This window comes from Mustela nivalis, assembly GCF_964662115.1.
Source record: "Mustela nivalis genome assembly, chromosome: X".
Lineage (NCBI taxonomy): Eukaryota > Metazoa > Chordata > Mammalia > Carnivora > Mustelidae > Mustela > Mustela nivalis.
In genome coordinates this window covers 60,589,319-60,616,956 of record NC_139040.1, presented here as the reverse complement: position 1 = coordinate 60,616,956, position 27,638 = coordinate 60,589,319, and the positions used below count along the sequence as shown (strand labels likewise).

The 27,638-nt window shown below is 35.0% G+C and overlaps 1 protein-coding gene across 1 annotated transcript in view; it reads right to left on the bottom strand.

Moving 5' to 3' along the window:
* BRWD3 (bromodomain and WD repeat domain containing 3) overlaps positions 1–27,638 on the bottom strand; it is a 215,542-nt gene that overhangs the window by 16,888 nt on the left and 171,016 nt on the right. Inside the window, exons 34-40 of the mRNA XM_082715993.1 lie at positions 15,100–15,156; positions 13,545–13,685; positions 12,578–12,649; positions 10,783–10,935; positions 9,631–9,794; positions 9,189–9,286; positions 8,487–8,645 (exon numbers count right to left, since the gene is read on the bottom strand). Of these exons, the coding sequence (XP_082572119.1) occupies positions 8,487–8,645; positions 9,189–9,286; positions 9,631–9,794; positions 10,783–10,935; positions 12,578–12,649; positions 13,545–13,685; positions 15,100–15,156 (844 nt within the window). The remainder of the gene's footprint in view (positions 1–8,486; positions 8,646–9,188; positions 9,287–9,630; positions 9,795–10,782; positions 10,936–12,577; positions 12,650–13,544; positions 13,686–15,099; positions 15,157–27,638) is intronic.

The window sequence follows — 27,638 nt, the reverse complement described above, 5'->3', positions numbered from 1 at the left end:
GATGACTTTCCTAATTCATAGACACAAAGAGAGGCACACAAAATGAAGATAAAGAGAAATTTATCCCAAATGAAAGAAGAGGACTAGGCCATGGCCAGAGACTGAAGTAAACTCTAAGTAACATGCCTGATAGAGAATTTAAAGAAACCATCATAAGGATCCTCACAGGACTTGAGAAAAAAGTGAAAGACAGAATTGAGAACCTTAACACAGAGATAAGGAAGAACATAGCAGAGATAAAGGGTACGATAAACAAAATGAGAAACACTCTTGATGGAATTAAGAGAACAACAGAAGAAGCAGAGGAACAAATGAGTAACCTAGAAGACACAATGACGTTAAGTATTAAAGCCGAACCAAAGACAGAGAAAAGAATACGCAAAATGAGGATAGATATAAGGAACTCACTGACTCATCCCCAACAAGACCAACAAAAGCAGATCTATACTAAGACATATTTTAATTAAATTGGCGAAATACAGTGATAAAGAGAAATTTTTTAAGTCATCAAGATAAGATAGTAACATAGAAGGGAAAACCCCTAAGACTAGCAGGAGATTTTTCAACAGAAGGGAGTGGAATGACTATTCAGAGTGTAGAACGGAAAAAATCTACAGCCAAGAGTACTCTATCTAGCAAGGGTATCATTCAGAAAAGAAGAAGAGGTAGAGTCTCCCTTTCAAGAACTAAAGGAGTTTATAACCATTAAACCAGCCCTACAAGAAATATTTAAGGGGACCCTGAGTCCCCTTAATAAGGGAGAGACCAAAAGTTACAATATAAAGGTAGGAAACATTAAAGCACTAAAGATAAATATTTCTGTGAAAACATCAGGAAAGGAACTCACAAGATAAAAGGATATAAAACAACATGTATTTAAAGCATGGGGAGAGGAGTAAAGAATGAGTTCAACCTTAAGATTACCAACTTAATATACACTCCTATATATACAAGAGGTTACATATAAATGTACTGGTAACTATATATTAAAAACCTCTAATAAATATGCAAAGAATAAAGAGAAATATATCACTAAAAAATCAGCAAAACATGAAAGAGAAAATTCAAAAAAGGATCAGAGAAAATCTTCAGAAAACTACAAAACAAGTCATAAAATGTTACTAAATACATACCTATCTATAATTACTCTGAATGTAAATGGACTAAAAAATGTTAAAATCAAAATATACAGGGTAACAGAAAGGATTAAAAAAATGAGATCCATCTATAAGGTACCTATGATGAGATTCATTTTATGTGTTTATTTGCTTATTTATCTATATTTGGGGGGTTATTTCATATTTTATTGGATTGATGTACATTTCACCATTTCTGAGACATAAAGGTAGCATAGGACTAAGAATGTGTAACGGGAAAGGGAGAGAGGACTTCCACAAATTTGACTAAACTAGAAAGGTACATAATTTTTTGGGTTGGAATATAGAGATAAACCTGCTCGAAACTGAAAGGACGTCCTTGGTTTCTATCAAAAATCTTCTAAAGTCTCTATGAATACAAGGGCCAACTTATGGAAAAGTACCCAAATGGCACAAAAACCCATTAGGCAGGAGAAATGGGCAGGACAGAAGGATATGGGTGGCGGGGGAAGCTGGTCTACAACATGGACGGACAGCTGGGTTGGAGGCCATGGCTCGGGCCCAGGAGCTGGAGGTAGGAGTAAGCTGTGAAGAAGTCTGTAGACAGAGGTTAGTACATTCACCCAAAGCCTGGGCTTCCCAGTCAGTCTCCAGGATGCAGATGCTTTCCTCAAATAAGGGAGATTCATTTTAGACCTAAAGGTACATGCAAACTGAAATTAAAGGGATGGAGAAGTATCTATCATACAAATGTATGTCAAAAGAAAGCCAAAGTAGCGATACTTATAAAGAACAAACTAGCTTTAAAACAAAGACTGTAAGAAGAGACCAAGGACACCAGCTGATGAAGAGTTCAATAAGAATATAAAACAATTGTAAATATTTATACATCTAACATAGGAACACTCAAATATATACAATTAATAACAAACATAAAGCAACTAATTGATGATAATACAACAATAGTAGGGGACTTTAACAGCACATTTACATGAATGAACAGATCCTCTAAACAGAAAATCAATGAGGAAATAATGGCTTCGAATGACATATTGAAACAGATGGATTTAACACATATATTCAGAACATTCTATCCTAAGATAGCAGAATATACATTCTTTTCAGGTGTACATGGAACTATCTCCAGAATAGATGCTGCATTAGGACACAAAAGAAGCCTAAACAAGTTCAAGAAGATCAAAGTCATACCATGCATCTTTTCTGACCATAATGCTGTGAAACTAGAAGTCAACTACAAGAAAAAAATGAGGAAAGACCACAAATATATGGAGGACAAATAGAATGGTACTAAACAATGCATGGTCAACTAGGAAATTAAGAAGAAGTAAAATATATATGGAAACAAATGAAAATGAAAACAGAATGGTCAAAAACTTTTGGAATGCAGCAAAACTGGTCCTAAGAGGGAGGGTAATAATAATATATCCCTACCTCAAGGTGAAAGAAAAATCTTAAACAATGTACCTTTATACCTAAAGGAGCTAGAAAAAGAAAAACAAAACCTATAGCCAGCAGAAAGAGAAACAGCAAAGATGAGAGGAAAAATAAATGATACAGAAACTAAAACAATAACAGAACAGATCAATAGAACCAGGAGCTGGTTGTTTGGAAAAAAAAAATCAATAAAATTCATAAATCTATAGTTAGACTTAAGATGAAAAAAGGATAAAGGATTCAAGTAAAATCACAATTAGAGAGGAGAAATAACACCCAATACCACAGAAATACAAACAACCATAAGAGAACACTATGAAAAACTATATAAACCAACAATATACCAACTGAACAACCCTGGAAGAAAAGCATACATGCTTAGAAACATATAAACTATCACAAGTGAAACATGAAGATATAGAAAATCTGGACACACTAAAACCAGCCAAGAAATTGAATCAGAAATCAGAAACAAGGAAGAAACAAAAGTCCAGAGCCAGAAGGCTTCACAGGAGAATCCTACCAAACAGTTAACAAGCATTAACACTCATTCTCTTCTAACTACTCCAAAAAATAGAAAAGGAAGGAAAATTTCCAACTTCATTCTATGAGGCCAGCTTTACCCTGATACCAAAACTAGATAAAGACACCACTAATAATAGAATTACAAGCCAATACAATACCTTTGGTGAACATAGATGCAAAAATCCTCAACAAAATAGTAGCAAACTGAATCCAACAATAAATTAGAAGAATCATTCACCATCATCAGGTGGGTTTTATTTCTGGGTTGCAAAGGTAGTTCAACATTCACAAATTAATGTGATACATGACATCAATAAGAGAAAGGATAAGAACCATGATTATTTCAATAGACACAGAAAAAGCATTTGACAAAGTACAACATCCATTCATGATAAAAACTTTTAATAAAGTAGGTTTCAAGGGAACATACCTCAACTTCATAAAGGCCATATATGAAAAACCCACAAATAAAATCATCCTTAATATGGCAAAACTAAGAGCTTTTTCTCTAAGGTCAGGAACAAGACAAGGATTGTCCACTCTCACTACTTTTATTCAATATAGTACTGGAAGCCCCAGACAAAGCCATCAGGTAACAAAATGAAATAAAAATTCATCCAAATAATGAATACTGTTATGCTGAAAATAAATAAATTAATAAAAAATTCATCCAAATAGCGAAGGAAGAAATAAAACTTTCACTATTTGTTGACGACATGATACTGTATACAGAAAACTTGAAAGACTCCACACACATACAAAACTGCCAGAACTGATAAACAAATTTAGTAAAGTCACAGGATAAAAACATCAATGTATAGAAATCTGCTTCATTTCTATATATCAATAATGAAGCAGCAGAAAGAAAAATTAAGAAAACAATTTCACTTACAATTACTTAGGAATAAAACTAACCAAAGAGGTGAAAGAGCTTGACTATAAAAACTACAAAATGCTGATGAAAGTAATTGAAGATGACACAAAGAAATGGAAAGACATTCTATGCTCATAGATTAAAAAAATAAGTATTATCAAAAAATCTGTAGTACCCAAAGCAATCTACAGATTTATTGGAATCCCACTCAAAATACCAACAGCCTTTTTTTTACAGAACTAGAACAAACAATCCTAAAATTTGTATGACAATGGAAAGACCCCAAATAGCCAAAGAAATCCTGAATAAAAAAAAAAAAAGCAAAGCTGGAGTCATCACGATTAGAGATTTCAAGTTATATTACAAAGCTCTAGTAATCAAAATAGTATGGCACTGGCACAAAAAAAGACAAACAATAATGGAACAGAATAGAAAACCCAGAAATAATCCTACAGCTATATGGTGCTGGAAAGAAAAGTGGAAAGAAATATCCAATAGGAAAAAGACAGTTTCTTCAACAACTGATGTTGGGAAAACTGGATAGCAACATGCAAAAGAGTAAAAGTAGATCACTTAATTGAAACACACATAAAAATAAAATCAAAATGGATTAAAGACCTAAATGTGAGACCTGAAACCATGAAAGTCCTAGAAGGGAACACAGGCAGTATCCTTTTTGACACTGGTTGTAGCAACTTCTTACTACATATGTCTCCTGAGTGAAGGAAAACAAAAGCAAAAAGAAACTATTAGGACTACATCAAAATAAAAAGCTTCTACACAATGAAGGAAATATATATAAAGAACTTATAAAACTCAACACTCCAAAACAAATAATCTAATTAAGAAATGGGCAGAAGATATGAACAGATATTTCTTCAAGGAAGACATCGAGACATTCAGATGGCCAAAAGACACATGAAAAGATGTTCCTCGTCACTTACTGTGGAGGGAAATGCAAATCAAAACTATAATGAGATACCACATCACACCTGTCAGAATGTCTAAAATCACCAACATAAGAAACACAGGTGTTGGCGAAGTTGAGAGAATGGAACCCTCTTGCACTGCTGATGGGAATGCAATCTGGTATAGTCACTGTGCAAAACATTATGGTCCTCAAAAAGTTACAAATAGAACTACCTTATGATCCAGTAATCACACTACTGGGTATTTACCCAAAGAATAAAATACAAAGACATACATGCACCCCCACATTTACAGCAGCATTATCAACCACAGCCAAGATATGGAAGGAGCCCAAGTATCCACTGAATAAATAAATGGATAAAGAAGATGTGGTACATGTACACAAATGTGCATGCACATGCATGAACACACACACACACAGTGGAATATTATTCAGCCATAAAAAGAATGAAATATTGCCATTTGCAATGACATGGATGGAGCTAGAAAGTAATACATAAATGAAATAAGTCAGAGAAAGACAAATACCATATGACTTCATACACTGAATTTAAGAAACAAAACACATGAGCAAAAAGAAGAAAAGAGAGAGAGACAGATCAAGAAAAAAGACTTAATTATAGAGAACAAACTTATAGTTACCAGAGGGGAGGTGCGTGGGGGGCTTGGGTTAAATAGGTGATGGGGATTAAGGAGTGCACTTCTTGTGATGAGTACCAAGTGATGTATGTAACTGCTAAATCACATATTATATACTTGAAACTAATATAACAGTGTATGTTAACTAACTGGATTTATTTATTTTTTTAAAGATTTTGTTTATTTATTTGACAGAGAGAGATCACATGTAGGCAGAGAGGCAGGCAGAGAGAAGGAGGGAGAAGCAGGCTTCCCACTGAGCAGAGAGCCCAATGTGGGGCTCAATCCCAGGACCCTGAGATCATGACCTGAGCAGAAGGCAGAGGCTTAGGCCACTGAGCCACCCAGGTGCCCCTTAACTAACTGGATTTAAAATAACAATTTTTAAGGAAGGTCAGCACCCAATGTGGCTGTGGGCATGATACCACATGTTTATGTCCTACTGTCCTGCTTCTTCCAACCATCATCCACACCCTGTACCAGTACCCTTCATTCTTCCCAGTTCTCATGCACTTTGCCACTGAGGGAGGAAATGCAGAGAATGGGAAATGTCTGATATACATGGGCCTATAGTGGTCTTTTTGTACACTCACCTTGTTTTACAGAAATAAATATTACTGGCCAAGTTCTCTTTCTTTGAAAAAAAAAAAGGTAAAAGACAACAATTGTTGGCAAGGATGTGGAGAAAGAGAAAATTAATATAGCCATTATGGAAATATTTATGGGGGTTCTTCAAAAAATTAAAAATACAACTATTATTTGATCTAGTAACCCCACTTCTGGATATATATACAAAGGGACTGAAGTCAGGGTCTTTAAGAGGTATCTGTACTCCCATGTTCACTGCAGCATTAGTCACAATAGCCAAGATATGGAAATAATCTATATGTCCTTCCATAAATGAATGTAAAAAAATATAATGCACACACTCATACCCCACAGTGGAATATTACTCAGCCTTTAAAAAAAAGGAAATTTTGCAATTTGTGATAATATGTTCAGAGCTGGGAAGGTACTATGCTAAGCAGAATGAGGAAGATGGGGCAAGAGAAATACTGCATGTCACTTACGTATATAATCGAAAACAGTCATATTCATAAAAACAGAGAGTAGGATGGTGGTTGCTAGGGGCTGGAGGAAGATGAATTTATTTATCTGACACAGGTCAAAGGGTATAAAAATTCAGTTATTCAGAATGAATAAGTTCTGGGTATCTAAGGTACAGCATGGTGATTACAGTTAACAATACTATACAGTATACTTGAAATTTGCTAAAAGGAGAGATCTTAACTTTTAACACACAGGGTAACTATGTAGAGGTGATGGATCTGTTATAATTAGTTTGTGGTGACCATTTCACAATGTATACATATACCAAGACATCAAGTTATACACTTTAAATATATACATTATTTTATATGTCAGTGGTATCTCAATAAAGTTGCTAAAAGCAAATATCTGCTTTTAAGCCATCCAGTCTGTGGTATCATATTGTAACAGCCCAGACTAAGAAATATAGTAGGCTAGAGACTAAGGTGATAGCAACAGAAACTGTGGACAAAGGATTTAAGTGGTATTAAAAAGTTTTAGAATTCACAAAACTTAGCAACTGACTAGATATGAGGGGTGAAAGAAGTGTCTAAGAACACTGCAAGATTTTAAGTTGGATGACTAGGAAGATGGTGGTGACATTAACTAAAATAGTGAGTGCAGAAATAGAAATAAGTTTGACACAGAAAGATGGATGATAAGCACCCAAGGAAATTATCTTAGGAAGCACATGGAGATAAAACTGGTAGAATAACAAAATGTTAGGGCTAGATATGTGAATTTGGAGAGTCATCAGCATAAAGATGATTGACGTGGTTACCAGATAATTTGCAGAAGACCCCCCCCCAAAAAAAGCCCAAAACAAACAAATCAAGAAACCTGTGGAAAACTCTGCAAATAGGAGGTAAGTACAGTCAAAGAAAAGAAACAGAAAATACAGAAATGTAAGAAAACAGAGATGTACGATAAGATCAGGAAAGAAGCCTGGCAGGAGAGTTCCTAGGAGCGGTATTTAATAGTATGTAAAGACAGATAAAATCAAGGATATAGAGTCTAAGAACAGAACACTGGTTGGTTACTAAAGAGAATAGGTGATTCTGGAGAGAACAGCTTTTGGAGAGTGGTGGTGTCAGAAGCCAGACAATAAAGGATAAAGGAATTTTTAGATAGAAAAGAGAAACAAGAAATAAAGGATATTCTAATAGCTTGACAGTGAAGGGGAGGGGAAAAAGACAAAGTGGCACGAGTAGTCAATGTGTAGCACAATCAGAGAAGATAATAAAGATACAAATTGGGAAAAATAAAGGCACTAAATATTTTAAGTAATCATATATTTCAATACTTTTCATATACCAATACAAATTATATGTTAAATATAATTAATTTAATATATTAATATAAATTAATATAAATATAATTAATTAAATACAATTAATTTAATAAATTAAAGTCCATTTTTAAGTCATTGATAGTTCAAGAATAATGGATATGCTACTTAATCATTCATTAAAATTTACAAAAAATAAAAATGTTTCATATATTAAACTATATTAATAACAAAGGAAAAAAATTCCAAAATCATCTTTAGATAGGCTTTATATTTTTAAGGGCTATCTCAATTTCAAAAAAGGATTTGGTTTGAAATACCTCTTCATTTAGTTTTTCCTCTTTATTATTTCATATTTTATTTTAAAAGACTAAAATATATTTTGAAGTAGTTATTGAAATCTGCTCATGGCTTGTTCCTGATTGTGGATATGAACCCCTATCTTACTCAAATTTAACACAACATTAAAATTGGCATTAACTATAAGGGAATGCTAATTTTTACTACCTAAACACATCAGCTTTTAAATAATTCATCTGTCACCAAAAGAGAACAGAGAATAAATGCCCTGTCCATATTTATTTCCTACCTTGTTTAATTGGTAAAACTCTATTCCGAAATGATTTGGCTTTCCCTGGGTCATGGCTATTTCCACTTCTGCTATAACCACTGAAGCTCGATGAAGAAAATGGCCCATCCATTTCATCATCCAGTAAATATAATGAAAGGCCTTCAGCAGCATCTGAAACTTACATTTAAAAAGACTGTAATATTAACATATATTAGAATGTTTTCAGGAAAATTAAACAAGCTGTTTTTAAAACTATATCTCACTCAGTTACTTTATACCAACATCAAAAATACAAGCTGTCTGAAGAGGGAAATATGAATATATTGAGAACAAATATTTTATCACATCATTAAGTTTTCAAGCACAGAATGTCAGAAAAACTTGTCCAATAAAACCACCTCCCCAGATGATGAATTTTTAATTTTTATGTTTGCAAATATGTTGTAAATGAGTGCTCTGAGATATTATAGAGTTAAAAATTATAGTTAACAGAATTGTAAAACAAAAAGACTTCAAAATTCATCTAGTCTCAATACTTTCATTTTAAAATTAAAACTGAATTCTATGGCCTAATGTCTTACCCAGGGCCACACAGAAGTAAGCACACCTTTCTACATCCAAATCCAATGCTTTTCATACTATAAATCATGCTGCCTCTTCTACATGCTTAATATCAGTATTAAACTGAAATACAGAACAGCAAAAACAAAAGATATTTACCGGGAGACGAGAAAGGAGAGCTAGTCCTGGCATAAGACACTGAGGTATTCTGGTCATTTTTAGGCTGCAACTTCATTTGTTTCTGCTTCCCTTTGGGACTATAATTTAAAATATATAAAAATGAACATTTTTTCTACTACCAACATATTATGATAGACAGTATGATACAAATGCTTAAGCTGACTAAAGAAATGCCTTATAATTTAAGTGAAATGCTTCAAACTGGTAATCATCAAAATTAAAAAAAAAATAGCTTTTGGCAGAATAAAATCCACATAAACAAAGCTTTGGGTTACCAACTCCATCTTTACACAATAATAAGAGTTCTTAAAAAAATCTTTTTGGTCTTTGGATCTTCTCAAACTATTCAATAAACCTTAAAAAATGAGATAATATATACAAAGTGCCTTAAAACATAAAATCCTACATATGTGTAACATACCTAGGAGCTCTGCTACTAGATAATGAGCTGCTACTGCTTCTTAGACGTTTTCTGTACCGTGGCCGCCTCCTCTTCTGACTCTGCATTCCTGACTTATATTCAGAGATGATATTTTTAATATGACTTTCAAATAAGGCAGATAATCGCAGTGTCATGCTATAGATCTGAAAAGGTAGAAATCAACTACTTTAATTATATAAAATAGAAAGTATAAATATACCTAAGACTAGCATCAGCATCAATCTTTCAGACAAAATAAATGTGCAATTTCATATACTTGAAAATCTCTTCCTAAAGAATTAAAACATAATTTTCACCTAAAAGTAACAAAGATTATTAAAAAAATCATATCAAATGTTGGGAAGGGTAGAAAAAAGATTCTCATACATTGCCAGTGAATATTTTAACTGGAACAACATTCTAAAATAAAATTTGCATTATATACCAAAAATATTAAAAATATATTGATCCTTTCAATAATAATTTTGCTTCTGGGAATTTATTCTAAATAAATATCAGAGAACTGCACACACAAAATAATTATGTTCAAGGATGTTAAAGATGAAAGCCACAGCATTATTCATGTAAAGTTAAAAACTAGAAACCACCTAAATCTCAAGCACTAGGGTACTGGTTAAGTAACATAAAACAACCACAAAGCAGAATACTATGGAGACATTAGAAGTATTCTCAAAGAGTCGTAATGACATGGGAAAATGTTCATAATATATAAGTTGATAAAGGGCTTCAAAATATGAAACTTAGAGTTTCAAATAGTATATAAACATATGTCATACTGTAGGAAGAAAACCAAAAGTGAAAAAAATTATGCCTGCAGAAATTAGTGAAAATTCATTTTATACAAGTTGAAAGTGGGCAAATATATATCTAGTGCACAACTGATTTAAAAGTTAATTAGACACCAGTGATTACAAAATACAAAAATTATTATTACTACTTTTTTGTTCATAAGATATTTAAGTTCTAACAAAACATAGGGAAAGTATCACACTCCAGTAACCATGTCAGAACTGTAATATACTTCTTTAGAAAGTATAAGCAGTTTTAAAACTAATGAAAGAAAACTACCTGATATACATATATATGTAAATACTTAAGTAATTAATCCACAGAGTATTTTTTTTTGCATACCCTTGACTTTTTATTAGAGGTATAAGTTTTAGAGTTGCTGAATATTTGGCGAACATCTTTATAAAATTCCAGAGGACTACCATAATTTCCTGCTTCCAAAGTTTCTTTCACAGTGCTGAAGTCCATAGGCGTGTCTGTAATATCTGGAAAATCCTACAAGGAAGGATGTGTTATTAAATATACAAGCTGGGTAACAATACTACATAATACAATGGTACTGAGATTTGCATCACCAATCCACCATGAAATAAACACACTGCTTTTCAAACTGCCAACTATCTACTCTAATCAAAACCATTCATTTAAACAGAATTCCTTTGGTAGCTCAGGAAAAGAGCAGGGGTCTCTGGGAGAGTCTTAGCCTTCACCCTGAAATCGATAACCATATGATTCTCTCAAGAGACAGAATAGAAAATGCACAGCCACTGGCTTTATCCCTACAGAATACAAAATTCTATTTTTTACTTAAAGGTTGAAGGAGCCCCCAATTGCCTAGCAAAGCGCCCAATGAAGGTATAAGATGGGTTTATTCACATATAATTAAATAGTTCCATGTCACAAATTAATTACACATTTCCAAGCTATTTCTAGATAGGAGGGCATTCTACCTAAAATGTCATTAGTTGAAGGTCAAAGTCAAACTGGCCATGTCTGTGCCTAGCTCCTATATTTTTGCTTTTTAATGAATATGACACTTGTGCTTCATTGGAGGTCTGTGTCTCATAAATTATGAATTAGTTTGATTTTTATTAGGGAAGGGAGAAGATTCTATTTTAACCTAAATCTGTCAAGTCTTGTTAAGATATGCCTAGGTTTATCATAAAGAATGTAATCTAAAAGTCATACTTATATATATCATAACCATCAAGAACTAAACATTTTGGAGTGAAAACCATAGTCAATATTAGATCTCTCATCCCATTTAAATTCATTAAGTAACAATCACCACATTTCTTTCAGAGAAGAAGCCAAAAATCCAGAAGAATGGGCAGAGGAAAATTGTATTATAAATTACAAATTATAAAAAAAAGTGAAAATATTTTTCCAAGTGTAAGAGACCACAATTGCTCTTAATCTATCTTTAAAAATATTTTTGTCTTAAATCATAACAACAAAAGTATATTCCTACATACATAGCTTATGAAACAAAGATTTTCATAAAGGAAGTATGTTGGACTTGTAAAATGTAATCAAAACTCAAAAGATCCCATAAGGTGGCTGAATGAAGTCCCAGTGGATACAATCAGCTGCAATACAGACATATTGTGCAATTAATGTTTTCTACTCCACTACAGTAACTTTAGGTCTATAGAAACAATTATGTGTATGCAAATGCCATAAAGAACATACTTGGAAACACATGATGATTTAAAAACCAAAAACACAAGGGTGCTTGGGTGGCTTAGTTGGTTAAGCATTTGATTCTTGGCTTTGGCTCAGGTCATGATCTCAGGGTCTTGAGATCGAGCCCTGTGTCAGGCTCCGCACTCAGCACGGAGTATGCTTCTCTCCCTCTCCTTCTGCCCCTTCCCACTGTTTGTGGTCTCTCTCAATCTAAACAAAATTAAAAAATCTTCAAAAAAAAAATAAAACCTTAAAAGAACCAAAAAAACCCCACAAACAAACAAAACAAAAACATAAACCACCAAAAAAAATCAAAGACAAAAAAAGTACGAAGAATTGGAAAACAGCTTTACAAATTATAAAAGTTTCATTTACAGTATGGAAATTTTAAAAAGTAGAACAAATATAAAAACAACCAGTGCATGTCTTTTAAGAGACAACCTAGGTCTACCTCAGAAAGAGACGGCTCTTGTCTTTCTGCAACAACTGACTCTGAAGATTCTCCCTCTTGTTCTTGATGGCCCTATTAGGGTAAAGAAGATATATTTTATTTCCAGACTACTACAACGAAATATCAAGTTGGCAAAGCAATAATGATTTAAAGATTTAAGTAATAAATAGTATTTAGGTTTTTACTGACTATACTTTAAGATGAAAGAATTCTACATTCACCATTGTCCTCTACTATGAGAAACACAAGACTGATTTATTCTAGTCAAACTCCTTACAAACAAAATGAGCTTCGTTGAACATAATTTTGTTTTTTATTTGAATATTTTTTTCCCAACTAAAACCTGTGTATGCAGAAAACATTTATGTTTACTAATTTCAGAGGATGGTCTGATGCATTTCTGAAATACTGCTATAACTTTTCTCTGAAAAAGTTAAGACAGATTTGCTATCTACACTGAACAGTTATTCAACAGATACACTCCTAAAAAAAAATCCTATAATAGTTCTCATGTTTTTATCTTTGATGAAAAGTAATATGGCATACATTAATTACTCTAAGTGATCCTACTGGATAACACATTAAGTATAAATTAAACAGGCTGACATGTTATGAGGGGTCTCCAGTGAGTAGAAATGTATTAGAAATTAGTAAAATTTATTTAAAAATATCCAAAATAAAAGCAGGAAGGGATTGCAAAGATATTTAGATTCAGATTTGGTTCACAACTATATAATTTACACACAAAGTACATGATTGGAATTTCATTATCATTAATCATACTACCCACTTTCACAATTAAAAGACATATGAAAAAGGAAGGAAGAGGAAGGAAATAGGGAGGTAAGAAGGGATGGAGGAAAGAAGGAAAGAAAAAAAAAGGAAAAGTGGCTTCAAATTATATTTTAGCATGTATAGTTGTGGGGAAATTACATATTGGCAATTATTTAAACAAGTGTATGTTTACTAGATAAGAAAGATGATCGGCTGGCTGTCGAAATGGCTCTGCATCTTCACGTTCATAAATGAGGCTCAACAGTTCTTTGCATTGTTTTCTCCAAGCATCAGGATTACACCTTAAAGACTGTTTTCTGCCTCGGCATTTGACCTGTAGATTTTAACAGAATTATATATAAAAGCTCTTTTCTTAACTATTCATTGATTTTCTCCTGCGTTCCTATGTTAATAAATCTATGTAACATAGAGGAGCTGCTATTTAAGTTTCTTAATTTAGACATTATTCTGCCTGACAAAAATATATATAATAAAAACTAGACAGTATATTCATGGAAATAGCAAGAATTCTAGTATTCTGAAATTTCATTTTAAGAAAATCTGAACCACAAATAAAACACCGAGGAACATGGGACGCCTGGGTGGCTCAGTTGGTTAAGCAGCTGCCTTCAGCTCAGGTCATGATCCTAGCTAGCGTCCTGGGATCGAGTCCCGTATCGGGCTCCTTGCTTGGCAGGGAGCCTGCTTCTCCCTCTGCCTCTGTCTGCCTGTACTCGCTCTCTCTCTCTCTGATAAATAAATAAAATCTTTAAAAAAAAAAAACACACAGAGGAACATATATTTTTCCTTAATATTTACTGGTAGTTAAGTATACTTAACAATGGCATTATAATTTTCTCAAAACTCAAACAAATATATGTTTATATATTATCTATTTATTAATTGTGTATGTGTATATATATATATATATCTTTTGTTGTGTATGTGTGTGTATACATATATATATTTATCCATATTATCCATATGCTCTGTGTATCTATATCTATATATCCTTTGTTGTCATGGTCCATTCTAGCCTTTACCATTTGATGCCTTTTTATAAGATTTCTTTCAGTATTTCAAAGAAAATATTCCTTATATAAAATAAGAATTTGTTTAATTACTATGGAAGGGAAGTGTACAGAACAGAGCTAACATAACAGACCTGAGGCTGTTTATCTTTACCAGGGCTTGCTTATAAGGTTGGCCTTTGGTTGGCATTCTGGATAACTGGCACGTGAACCATTCCTAAATAATAAAGGTGGTTTACTGTGTCTACACTGTTTGTACAATGTGATTTGTATGGGACACTTGCTTTCCTGTACTTTTCCTATGCCTTCTTGCTTTTTGGGAGCCTGGAATCTTGGGATGTACTAGACAGACAGTGTCTATATATAACCAGTTCCAAATAAATTCTTGGGGTGTTAGTCTCTAATCACATATACATTGCTAAATTTTCATTGTATAGGAAGAGTGTGCTCTGTTTGGCCCCTCAAAGAAGGGAGAAAGCAAAAAAAGCCTACACGTGGATTCCTCCAGATTCTGCCTATGTTTATTTCCCTGTGATCCAACTGTGCATCCTTTATTATATGTCACTGTAATAAACCTTAGTAATGAATCACAAGTATATATACTGAGTTCTAAGAGTCTTTATAGAAATTTTCCAAACAGGTGGAGTTAGTCTTAGGGATCCCTAACACGGGAAGCCTGAAAATTCTTCTTTTTGGCAGGTTATTTTACTCACTCACCCTTCTCCCAGATGAAGTACCAGGACCATCTGAATCTAAATCAACCAATTCTGTATCCTAAAATTAAAAGGGAAGAGTGAGAAAACATGTTAATTTAAATTCAAAGTCTTACAAATTTGATAGACATTTACAAAGAAATGGCAAATACAGTCACAATTAACTCCCTCATTGGAGCAGGCAGCAGGCAGAACGAAGTTTAAAGGAACAATTACTCCAAACTTTGCCTATATGCTAGATACAAACTGAGAAATATATAGGGAGAGGAGGAATGAACAAGGTCTCTTTAAATCAGAATAGGAAATGAAGAAAATAGTATAGTGACTGGTGTCTAAAGTTGTACCTAATATTAATATTTAAAAAAAAAACTTACTCTATATAACATGCTACTTCAATATATTATAATCATGAATTATTCATGATTAATCTTTTACTATGTCAAGAAATACATGTATTTTCTATAGGGAACTATGAATGTGTATTAAAACTTAAGATTCAAATGGCAACATTTCATTTCTTTTGATGGCTGCATAGTATTCCATTGTGTATATATACCACATCTTCTTGATCCATTCATCTGTTGATGGACATCTAGGTTCTTTCCATAGTTTGGCTATTGTGGACATTGCTGCTATAAACATTCGGGTGCGTGTGCCCCTTGCGACAACATGGATGGAACTAGAGCGTATCATGCTTAGTGAAATAAGTCAAGCAGAGAAAGACAACTATCATATGATCCCCCTGATATGAGGAAGTGGTGATGCAACATGGGGGCTTAAGTGGGTAGGAGAAGAATAAATGAAACAAGATGGGATTGGGAGGTAGACAAACCATAAGTGACTCTTAATCTCACAAAACAAACTGAGGGTTGCTGGGGGGAGGGGGTTTGGGAGAAGGGGGTGGGATTATGGACATGGGGGAGGGTATGTGCTTTGGTGAGTGCTGTGAAGTGTGTAAACCTGTTGATTCACAGACCTGTACCCCTGGGGATAAAAATATATGTTTATAAAAAATAAAAAATTAAAAAAAAAACTTAAGATTCAATTAAGTATCCCTCTGAGCAATAGTTTTTTAATACAAAGAGGCAAGGCCCACATACCATTATTACCCTGGTGGTGGTAAAGCACATAGGTAATGCGTAGGAGAAAATAAAAGCATCAAAATACACGAGGTACAGAGAACCCCCCTCAAAATCAATACGAACAGGTCCACACCTCATCATCTAAAAGCAACATTTACAAGTCGTAGAGACAAAAAGAAAATCCTGAAAGCAGCCCGGGACAAGAAGTCTGTAACATACAATGGTAAAAATATTAGACTGGCAACAGATTTATCCATAGAGACTTGGCAGGCCAGAAAAAACTGGCATGATATTTTCAGAGCACTAAATGAGAAAACATACAGCGAAGAATACTATATCCAGCTAGGCTATCATTGAAAATAGGAGAGGTAAAAAGCTTCCAGAACAAACATAAACTAAAAGAATTTATAAACACCAAACCGGATCTACAGGAAATATTGAAAGGGGTCCTCTAAGCAAAAAAAGAGCTTAAAATAACTAGATCAGAATGGAACAGAGACAATATACAGTAATAGTCACCTTACAGACAATACAATGGCACCAAATTCATATCACTCAATAGTTACCCTGAATGTAAATGGGCTAAATGCCCCAATCAAAAGACACAGGGTATCAGAATAGATAAAAAATACCATCAATATGCTGTCTAGAAAAAACTCATTTTAGACCAAAAGAAACCTCCTGATTTAAAGTGAGGGGGTGGAAAACAAATTACAATGCTAATGAACACCAGAAGAAAGCTGGGGTGGCAATCCTTGTATCACATCAATTAGATTCTAAGCCATGACTATAATAAGAGATGAGGGAGGACACTATATCATACTTGAATGGTCTGTCCAAAAAGAAGATCTAACAATTTTAAATATCTATACCGCTAACATGGGAACAGACAACTACATAAACCAATTAATAATAAAATCAAAGACATGCATCAACAATAATACAGTAGTAGTAGGGGGACTTTAACACTCTTCTCACTGAAATGGACAGATCATCCAAGCAAAAGATCAAGAAAATAAAAGCCTTAAATGATACACTGGACCAGATGGACATCACAGATATATTCAGAACATTCCATCCCAGAGCAACAGAACACACATTCTTCTCTAGTGCATATGCAACATTCTCCAGAATAAATCACATCCTGGGTCATAAATCAGGTCTCAACTGGTATCAAAAGACTGGGATCATTCCCTGCATATTTTCAGACCACAATGCTCTAAAGCTAGAACTCAATCACAAAAGGAAAATTGGAGAGAATCCAAATACATGGAGACTAAAGAGCATCCTTCTAAAGAATGAATGGGTCAACCAGGAAATTAAAGAATAGTTGAAAAAATCATGGAAACAAATGATAATGAAAACACAATGGTTCAAAATCTGTGGGACACAGCAAAGGCAGTCCTGGAAGGAAAATATACAGTGATACAAGCCTCTCTCAAGAAACAAAAAAGGTCTCAAATATACAACCTAACCCTACACCTGAAGGAGATGGAGAAAGAACAACAAAGAAAGCCTAAACCTAGTAGAAGAGAAATAATAAAGATCAGAGCAGAAATCAATGAACGAGAAGCCAAAAGAACAGTAGAACAAATCAATGAAACTAGGAGGTGGTTCTCCGAACGAATTAATCTGATGGATACACCACTGGCCAGACTTATCAAAAAGAAAAGAGAAAAGACCCAAATAAATAAAATCATGAATGAAAGAGGAAAAATCACAACCAACACCAAAGAAATACAAACCATTATAAGAACATACTATGAGCAACTCTACGCCAACAAATTTGACAATCTGGAAGAAATGGATGCATTCCTAGAAACATATAAACTACCACAACTGAACCAGGAAGAAATAGAAAACCTGAACAGACCCATAACCAGTAAGGAGATTGAAGGAGTCATCAAATATCTCCCAACAGACAAGAGCCCAGGGCCAGAAGGCTTCCCAGGGAAATTCTACCAAACAGTTAGAGAAGAATTAATTCCTATTCTCCTGAAACACTTCCAAAAACTAGAAATGGAAGGAAAACTTCCAAACTCATTTTATGAGGCCAGCATCACCCTGATCCCAAAACCAGACAAGGATCACATCAAAAAGGAGAATTACAGACCAATATCCTTGATGAACACAGATGCGAAAATTCTCACCAAAATGCTAGCCAATAGGATCCAACAGTACATTAAAAGGCTTATTCACCACCACCAAGTGGGATTTATTCCAGGGCTGCAATGTTGGTTCAACATCTGCGAATCAATCAATGTGATACAATACATTAATAAAAGAAAGAACAAGAACCATATGATACTCTCCATAGATGCTGAAAAAGCATTTGACAAAGTGCAGCATCCCTTCCTGATCAACACTCTTCAAAGTGTAGGGATAGAGGGCATATACCTCAATATCATCAAAGCCATCTATGAAAAACCCACTGCAAATATCATGCTCAATGGAGAAAAACTGAGAGCATTTCCGCTAAGATCAGGAACACGGCAGGGATGTCCATTATCACCACTGCTATTCAACATAGTACTAGAAGTCCTAGCCTCAGCAATCAGACAACAGAAAGAAATTAAAGGCATCCAAATCGACAAAGAAGAAGTCAAACTATCACTCTTTGCAGATGATATGATACTATATGTGGAAAACCCAAAAGACTCCACTCCAAAACTGCTAGAACTTGTACAGGAATTCAGTAAAGTGTCAGCATATAAAATCAATGCACAGAAATCAGTTGCATTTCTCTACACCAACAGCAAGACAGAAGAAAGAGAAATCAAGGAGTCAATCCCATTTACAATTGCACCCAAAACCATTAAGATACCTAGAAATAAACTTAACCAAAGAGGCAAACAATCTATACTCAGAAAACTATAAAGTCCTCATGAAAGAAATTGAGGAAGACACAAAGAAATGGAAACATGTCCCATGCTCCTGGATTGGAAGAACAAATATTGTGAAAATGTCTAGCTACCTAAAGCAATCTACACATTTAATGCAATCCCTATTAAAGTCCCATCCATTTTTTCCAAAGAAATGGAACAAATGATCCTAAAATTTGTATGGAACCAGAAAAGACCTCAAATAGAGGAATTTTCAAAAAGAAAGCCAAAGGGGCGCCTGGGTGGCTCAGTGGGATAAAGCCTCTGCCTATTCGCAGGTCATGATCCCAGTGTCCTGGGATCGAGCCCCACATTGGGCTGTCTGCTCCGCGGAGAGCCTGCTTCCTCCTCTCTCTCTCTCTCTCTCTCTCTCTCTGCCTACTTGTAATCTCTGTCTGTCAAATAAATAAATAAAATAAAATAAAAAAAAAAGAAAGCCAAAGTTGGTGGCATCACAATTCCAGACATCAAGCTCTACTACAAAATTGTCATCATCAACTCAGTATGGTCCTGGCAGAACAGACACATAGATCAATGGAACAGAAGAGAGAGTCCAGAAATAGACCCTCAACTCTATGGTCAACTAATCTTCGACAAAGCAGGAAAGAATGTCCAATGAAAAAAAGACAGCCTCTTCAATAAATGGTGCTGGGAAAATTGGACAGCCACATGCAGAAAAATGAAATTGGACCATTTCCCTACACCACACACAAAAATAGACTCAAAATGGATGAAGGACCTCAATGTGAGAAAGGAATCCATCAAAATCCTTGAGGAGAACACAGGCAGCAACCTCTTTGACCTCAGCTGCAGCAACTTCTTCCTAGGAACATCGCCAAAGGCAAGGGAAGCAAGGGCAAAAATGAACTATTGGGACTACATCAACATCAAAAGCTTTTGCACAGCAAAGGAAACAGTTAACAAAACTAAAAGACAACTGACAGAATGGGAGAAGATATTTGCAAACGACATATCAGATAAAGGGGTGGTATCCAAAATCTATAAAGAGCTTAGCAAACTCAACACACAAAGAACAAAGAATCCAATCAAGAAAAGGGAGGAGGACATGAAAGAAGATATCCAGATGGCCAACAGACACAGGAAAAAGTGCTCCACATAACTCGGCATCAGGGAAATACAAATCAAAAGCACAAGGAGATACCACCTCACACCAGTCAGATTGGCTAAAATTAACAAGTCAGAAATGACAGATGCTGGCAAGGATGCGCAGAAAAGGGAACCCTTCTACACTGTTGGTGGGCATGCAAGCTGATGCAATTACTCTGGAAAATGGCATGAAGGTTTCTCAAAAAGTTGAAAATAGAGCTACCCTAGGACCCAGCAATTGCACTATTGGGTATTTACCCTAAAGATACAAACGTAGTGATCCAAAAGTGGCATGTGCACCTGAATGTTTATAGCAGTAATGCCCACAATAGCCAAACTATGGAAAGAACCTAGATGTCCATCAACAGATGAATGGATAAAGAAGATATGGTGTGTATATATATATACAATGGAATACTATGCAGCCATCAAAAGAAATGAAATCATGCTATTTGCAACGGCGTGGATAGAACGAGAGGGCATTTTGCTTAGCGAAATAAGTCGATCACAGAAAGACAACTATCATATGATCTCCCTGATATGAGGAAGTAGAAATGCAATGTGGGGAGTTTGGGGGGTTGGAAAAGAAGAAATGAAACAAGAGATCAGGAGGGGGACAAAGCATAAGAGACTCTTAATCTCACAAAACAAACTGAGGGTTACCAGGGGGAATAGGGAAGGAAGAGGGTGGTGGGGTTATAGACATCGGGGAGAGTATGTGCTATGGTGAGTGCTGTAAAGTGTGTAAACCTGGCAATTCACTGACCAGTAACGCTGGGGCTACTAATATATTATATATTAATTTAAAAATTAAAATAAATAAAATACACACAGAAAAAGAGAATTTCAGACCAATATCCCTGATGAATATGAATGCCTATATTCTCAGCAAGATCTTAGCTAATAGGATCCAACAGTACATTATAAAGATTATCCACCATGGCCAGGTGGGATTTATTCCTGGGATGCAAGGGTGGTTCAACATTTGCAAATCAATGTGATAGAACAAATCAATAAGAGAAGAGAGAAGAACCACATGGTCCTCTCAATGGATGCAGAAAAAAGTATTTGACAAAATACAGAATCTTTTCGTGATTAAAACAGTTCAAAGTACAGGGATAGAGGGAACATTCCTCAACTTCATAAAATCTATCTATGAAAAACCCATAGTGAATATCATTCTCAATAGAGAAAAGCTGACAGCCTTTCCTTTTAGATCAGGAACACAGGGATGCCCACTCTCACCACTATTGTTCAATATAGTACTAGAAGTCCTAGCAAAAGCAATCAGACAACAAAAAGAAATACAAGGTATTCAAATTAGCAAAGAAGAAGTCAACCTCTCTCTCTTTGCACGTGACATGATACTTTATATGGAAAATCCTACTAAAGACTCCACACCCAAACTACTAAAACTCATACAGCAATTCAGAATACAAACTAATTAAAAAGTTAAAGGATCTGTACTCAAAAACTTATAGAACACTCATAAATGAAATTGAGGAAGACACAGAAATATGGAAGACCATTCCATGCTCACGGATCAGAAGACTAAAACATTGTTAAAATGTCTATACTGCCTAGAGCAATCTATACTTTCAATGCCATCCCAATGGAAATTGCACTGGCATTCTTCAAAATGCTGGAAGAAACAATCCTAAAATTTGTATGGAACCAGAGGAGACCCCAAATTGCTAAGGAAATATTGAAAAAGAAAACAGAACTGGGGGCATCACATTTCCTGATTTCAAGCTTTACTACAAAGCTTTTCTAATCACCCAGACAGCATGGTACTGGCACAAAAACAGACACATAGATGAGTGGAAAAGAGTAGAGAGCCCAGATATGGACCTGTACCTCTATGGTCAACTAATTTTGACAAATCAGGAAAAAATATTCAGTGGAAAAAAGACAGTGTCTTCAATAAATGGCATGGGGAAAATTGGACAGCTATATATAGAAGAATGAAACTTGACCATTCTCTTACACCATACAAAGATAAATTAGAAATGGATAAAAGACCTCAATATGAGACAGGAATCTGTCAAAAGCTTAGAGGAGAATGTAGGCTGTAACTTCTTTAACATCAACCACAGCAACTTCTTTCAAGGCATGTCTCCAAAGTCAAAGGAAACAAAAGTGAAAATGAACTTTTGGGACTTCATCAAGATCAAAAGCTTCTGCACAGCAAAGGAAACAGTCAACAAAATAACGAGGCAACCCAAAGAATGGGAGAAGATATTCACAAATGACACTACAGACAAAGGGCTAATATCCAAGATTTATAAAGAACTCCTCAAACTCAACACTCAAAAAACAGATAATCACATCAACAAATGGGCAGAAGACATGAAGAGACACTTCTTCAAGGAAAACATACAAATGGCTAACAGACACATGAAACATGTTCATCATCTTTAGCCATGAGGGAAATTCATATGAAAACCACATTGAGATACCACCTTACACCAGTTAGAATGGTCAAAATCAAGAAGACAGTAAAGAACAAGTGTTGGAGAGGATGTGGAGAAAGGGGAACCCTGTTACACTGTTGGTGGGAATGCAAGTTGGTGCAGCCGCTTTGGAAAAGTGGGAAGATACCTTAAGAAATTAAATTAGAGCTACTCTATGACCCTAAAATTATACTACTTCAAGATACAGATGCAGAAAAGAAGGGCCATGGGTGCCTGGGTGGCTCAGTGGGTTAAAGCCTCTGCCTTCACCTCAGGTCATGATCCCAGTGTCCTGGGATCCAGCCCCGCATCGGGTTTTCTGCTCAGCGAGGAGTTTGTTTCCTCCTCTCTCTCTGCCTGCCTCGCTGCCTACTTGTGATCTCTGTCAGATAAATAAATTTAAAAAATCTTTAAAAAAAAGAAAAGAAAAGAAGGGCCATCTGTACCCCAATGTTCAAAGCAGCAATGGCTCCAGGTGCCAAACTGTGGACAGAGCCACGATGCCCTTCAACAGATAAATGGATAAAGAAGATATGGTCTATATATACAATGAAATATTATGCCTCCATCAAAAAGTATGAATACCCAACTTTTGCATGAACATGGATAGGGCTGGAGGAGATTATGCTGAGTCAGATAAGTCAAGCAGAGAGAATCAATTATCATATGGTTTCACTTACTTGTGGAGCATAAGGAATAACAGGGAGGACATACATAGAACAAGAGGAGAAGTGAGTTGGGGGAAATAGGAGGAGGTGAGGAACTATCAGAGACTGTGGACTCTGAGAAACAAACTAAGGGGTTTGGAGGGGAGGGGACTGGGGGTTGGGGTGAGCCTTGTGGTGGGTATTATGGAGGGCACGTATTGCATGGAGCACTGGGTGTGGTGCATAAACAATGAATCTTGGAACACTGAGAAAAAAAAATGAAACTTGACCCATATCTTATCTTATCTTATACCAAACATTAAACTCAACACAAAATGGATTAAGGACTTGAGTCCTTAATTTAAAGACATGAAACTTTAAAACCCCTGGGGGGGGGGGAACAACACATGGCCTGAGTACATTGACAGTGGTCCTGGCAATGAATATTTTTGGATTAGACAAAATCCAAAAGCAACAAACAACAACAAAAGCAGAAGTAAACAATTTCAAAGTACAAAGCTTCTGCCCAGCAAAGGAAACCATTGACAAATGAAAAGGTAACCTACAAAATGGGAGAAGGTATTTGCAAATCTTGTATCTGATAAGGGCTTAATTGTCAAAACATATAATAATTTCATATAATTCAATAATAAAAATAAGATCCAATTTAAAAATGGGCATCAGGGTCCGCTGGGTGCCTCAGTTGGTTAAGCAGCTGCCTTCATCTCAAGTCCTGATCTTAGGGTCCTGAGATCGAGCCCCACATTGGGCTCCCTGCTCAGTGGATAGTCTGCTTCTCCCATTCCCTCTGCTCCTCCCCCAGCTTGTGTTTTCTTGCTTGCATGTTTTCACTCTCCCTTAAATAAATAAAATGATAAATTCTCTTAAAAAAACAAAAAAATAAAAATGTGCATTAGAATTGAATAGACATTTTTACAAAGAAGACATCCAAATGGTCAACAAGCATATGAAAAAGTATTCAATGTCACTAATCATCAAGGAAATGCAAATCAAAATCACAATGAAATATCACCTCACACCTATTAAAATGGCTATCATCAGTGTGCCTGGGTGGCTCAATGGGTTAAAGCCTCTGCCTTCAGCTCAGGTCAAGATCCCAGGGTCCTAGGATCGAGCCCTGCATCGGGCTCTCTGCTCAGCAGGAAGCCTGCTTTCTCCTCACTCTGCCTGCTTCTCTGCCTACTTGTGATCTCTGTCTGTCAAATAAATAAATAAAATCTTTAAAATGGCTATCATCAAGAAGACAAGAATAAGTATTCATAAAGATATGGAGAAAAAGGAACCCTTGAGCATTTGTTGTTGGGAATGTAAACTGGTATACCTATTATACAAAACAGTATGGAGAGTCCTCATAAAAATAAAGATAGAACTATCCTACTTTTGAGTATTTATCCAAAGACAATGAAAACAGGATATCAAAGAGAAAAAGCTGTATTTACATATTCACTGTAGCAATATCCACAATAGCCAAGATATGGAAACAACCTAAGTGTGCTCAAAAAATGGATGGATAAAGAAGATGTGATATATATACACAATAGAATACCATTCTGTCTTGAGGGAAAAAAGTAATCCTGCCATTTGTGACAATGTGGGTGGACCCAAAGGGCATTATGCTAAGTGAAATAGCCAGAAAAAAACAAATACAGCATGGTATCACTTACAGATGAATCTTTTAAAAAAAAAGTTAAACTCATAGAAAGAGAGAATAGAAAAGTGGTAGCCAGGGGCTAAATGATGAGAGAAAGAAGGAGAGACTGGTAAAATTAAATTTTCAGCAAAATAAGTAAGGTCTGAGCATCTAAGGCTCTCATGTAAAACACGGTGACCATGACTGATAACACTGTATTGTATAATTGAAAGTTGCTAAGAGAGTAGAACTTAAATGTTCTCACCAAGATAAAAAAGAAAGTTGCTGAATTACATTTTACTTTCAATTTTCCATTCTAACATAAGTAGTGCTACTCTGAGGAGTAATTCTTTCATTTCTTTTTTTTTTTTTAAGATTTTATTTATTTATTTGACAGAAAAATCACAAGTAGGCAGAGAGGCAGGCAGAGAGAGAGAGGAGGAAGCAGGCTCCCCGCTGAGCGGAGAGCCCGATGCGGGGCTCGATCCCAGGACCCTGAGATCATGACCTGAGCCGAAGGCAGCAGCTTAACCCACTGAGCCACCCAGGCGCCCCAACTGAGGAGTAATTCTTGCTCGATCAAATCCTGAGTCAAAATACATTTATATGAAAGGTCAGAGAAATTATCAGAAGTAAGAATGACAAATTCTTCACTAGTTTCAGGAAGATAATATCTAATTGAAATATCTCAGTTTTCCTTATTATATCAATAAGGATATTGATTTAACTCTGATAATACAATATTATATAGTCAGATACATTTTTAGGGAAGATTGAAAAACAACACTAGGACAGAGAACAAACTGATGGTTGTAGGAGGGAAGGGGATGGAGTTGATGAGTGAAATGGGTGAAGGGGAGTGGGAGGTACATACTTCCAGTTATGGAATGAATAAATCACAGGAATAAAAGGTACAGCATAGTGAATACAGTCAATAATACTGTAGTAGCATTGTATGATGATAGATGGAAATTCGACTTGGGGTGAGCATTGTGTAACATGTAAATTAGTTGAATGACTATGTTGTACACCTGAAACTAATGTAACATTGTGTGTCAACTATACTCAAATAAAAGAAATAAAAGACAAATAAACAAAAACAAATAAAATGAGCAGAGAATCTAAATAGACATTTTTCCAAAGAAGATATAGATGACTGACCAGTAAATGAAAAGGCGTTCAACATCAATAACCATCAGGGAAATGCAAATCAAAACCACAATGAGATATCACCTCACATTCGTTAGAATGGCTGTTATCAAAAAAACCAAGAAATAACAAGTGTTAGTAAGGATTTGGAGAAAGGGAACACTTGTGCACTTTCGGTGGAAATGTAAAATTGGTGTAACCTACAGAAAACGGTATGGAGGTTCCTCAAAAAATTAAAAAAAAAAAAAAAAGAACTACCTTATGATCTAGGTACTCCACTCCTGGGCTTTCCAAAGAAAATGAGAACACTAACTCTAAAAGATAAATGTATTCTCATATTCATTACAGGATAATTTACAATAGCCAGCACATAGAAACAATGTTTAATTGCACATTAATGAATAAATGGATAAACAAAAAAATGGTAATATATACCTAATAGGATATTATTCAGCCATAAAAAAGGAACTTTCCATTTGGAACAAAAGTAGATGGACCTTGAGAACATCATGCTTAGTGAAATAAGAGAAATGCATCTCTAATCTCATTTGTATGTGGAACCAAAAAAAAAATTACAGAAGCACAAAACACATTGTAGTTGTCCGAGATGGGGAGGACTAGAGAGAGGCTGGGGGGCAAAACACATGTAGTTGGTAAAAAGGTGCAAGCTTCAGTTCCAAAATAAATGAGTCTTGGGGATATAATGTACAACATAATGTCTATAGCTTAATAATACTAGGTTGAATATATGAAAGTGGCTAAGAAAGTAAATTTTCAAAGTTATTATCACATGAGAAAAACTAACTATGTATGGTGACTAGTCACATTTTGGTGATTCTTCCAAATATATGCAAATATAGAATCATTCGTTATACCTCTGAAACTAGTATGTTACATTAACTATACTTCAAAAAATAGAGAAAAAAACATTGGGGACTTACTGTTCTAGATAATAACAGTAGAGACAACATAAACATGTAATTATCTCTATACAATAGCCATTTCAATAAAATCTAGCATGTCTGAGTCACTCATCCTTGGGGCAAATTGTTTTCCACTAAAGATATTTGAACTATCACATTCTATTACTGTTTCATCCTCTTCTTGGTTTCTCCTTCTCTCTATCATAGCTTTCAGTCAAAAATGGTTTTATGTAAACTGGGAATATGGCTAGGTGGGGAAACCAGATATGTGAAGATCTGCTGATAATATGAATTTAATTTCATTAAGGAAAACTGGCTTATGCTTGCAAATTTCCAAAAAGGAAATTAAAAAGCAATCTGAGGGTTTTGAAGGGGCGGGGGGGGGGGTCGGGGTACCAGGTGGTGGGTATTATAGAGGGCAAGGATTGCATGGAGCACTGGGTGTGGTGCAAAAAGAATGAATACTGTTATGCTGAAAATAAAAAATAAATTTAAAAAAAAGGAAATTAAATAGCAATTCCATGAAACTACTAAAAATGTACTTTGAAACCTAAAACTTAAGAATACTTTAATATATTGCACATATTGCATAGAAAATGAATCCCTATTAAAATTTCTAAAAACTAATAATTCTTTTAAAATATTTAGT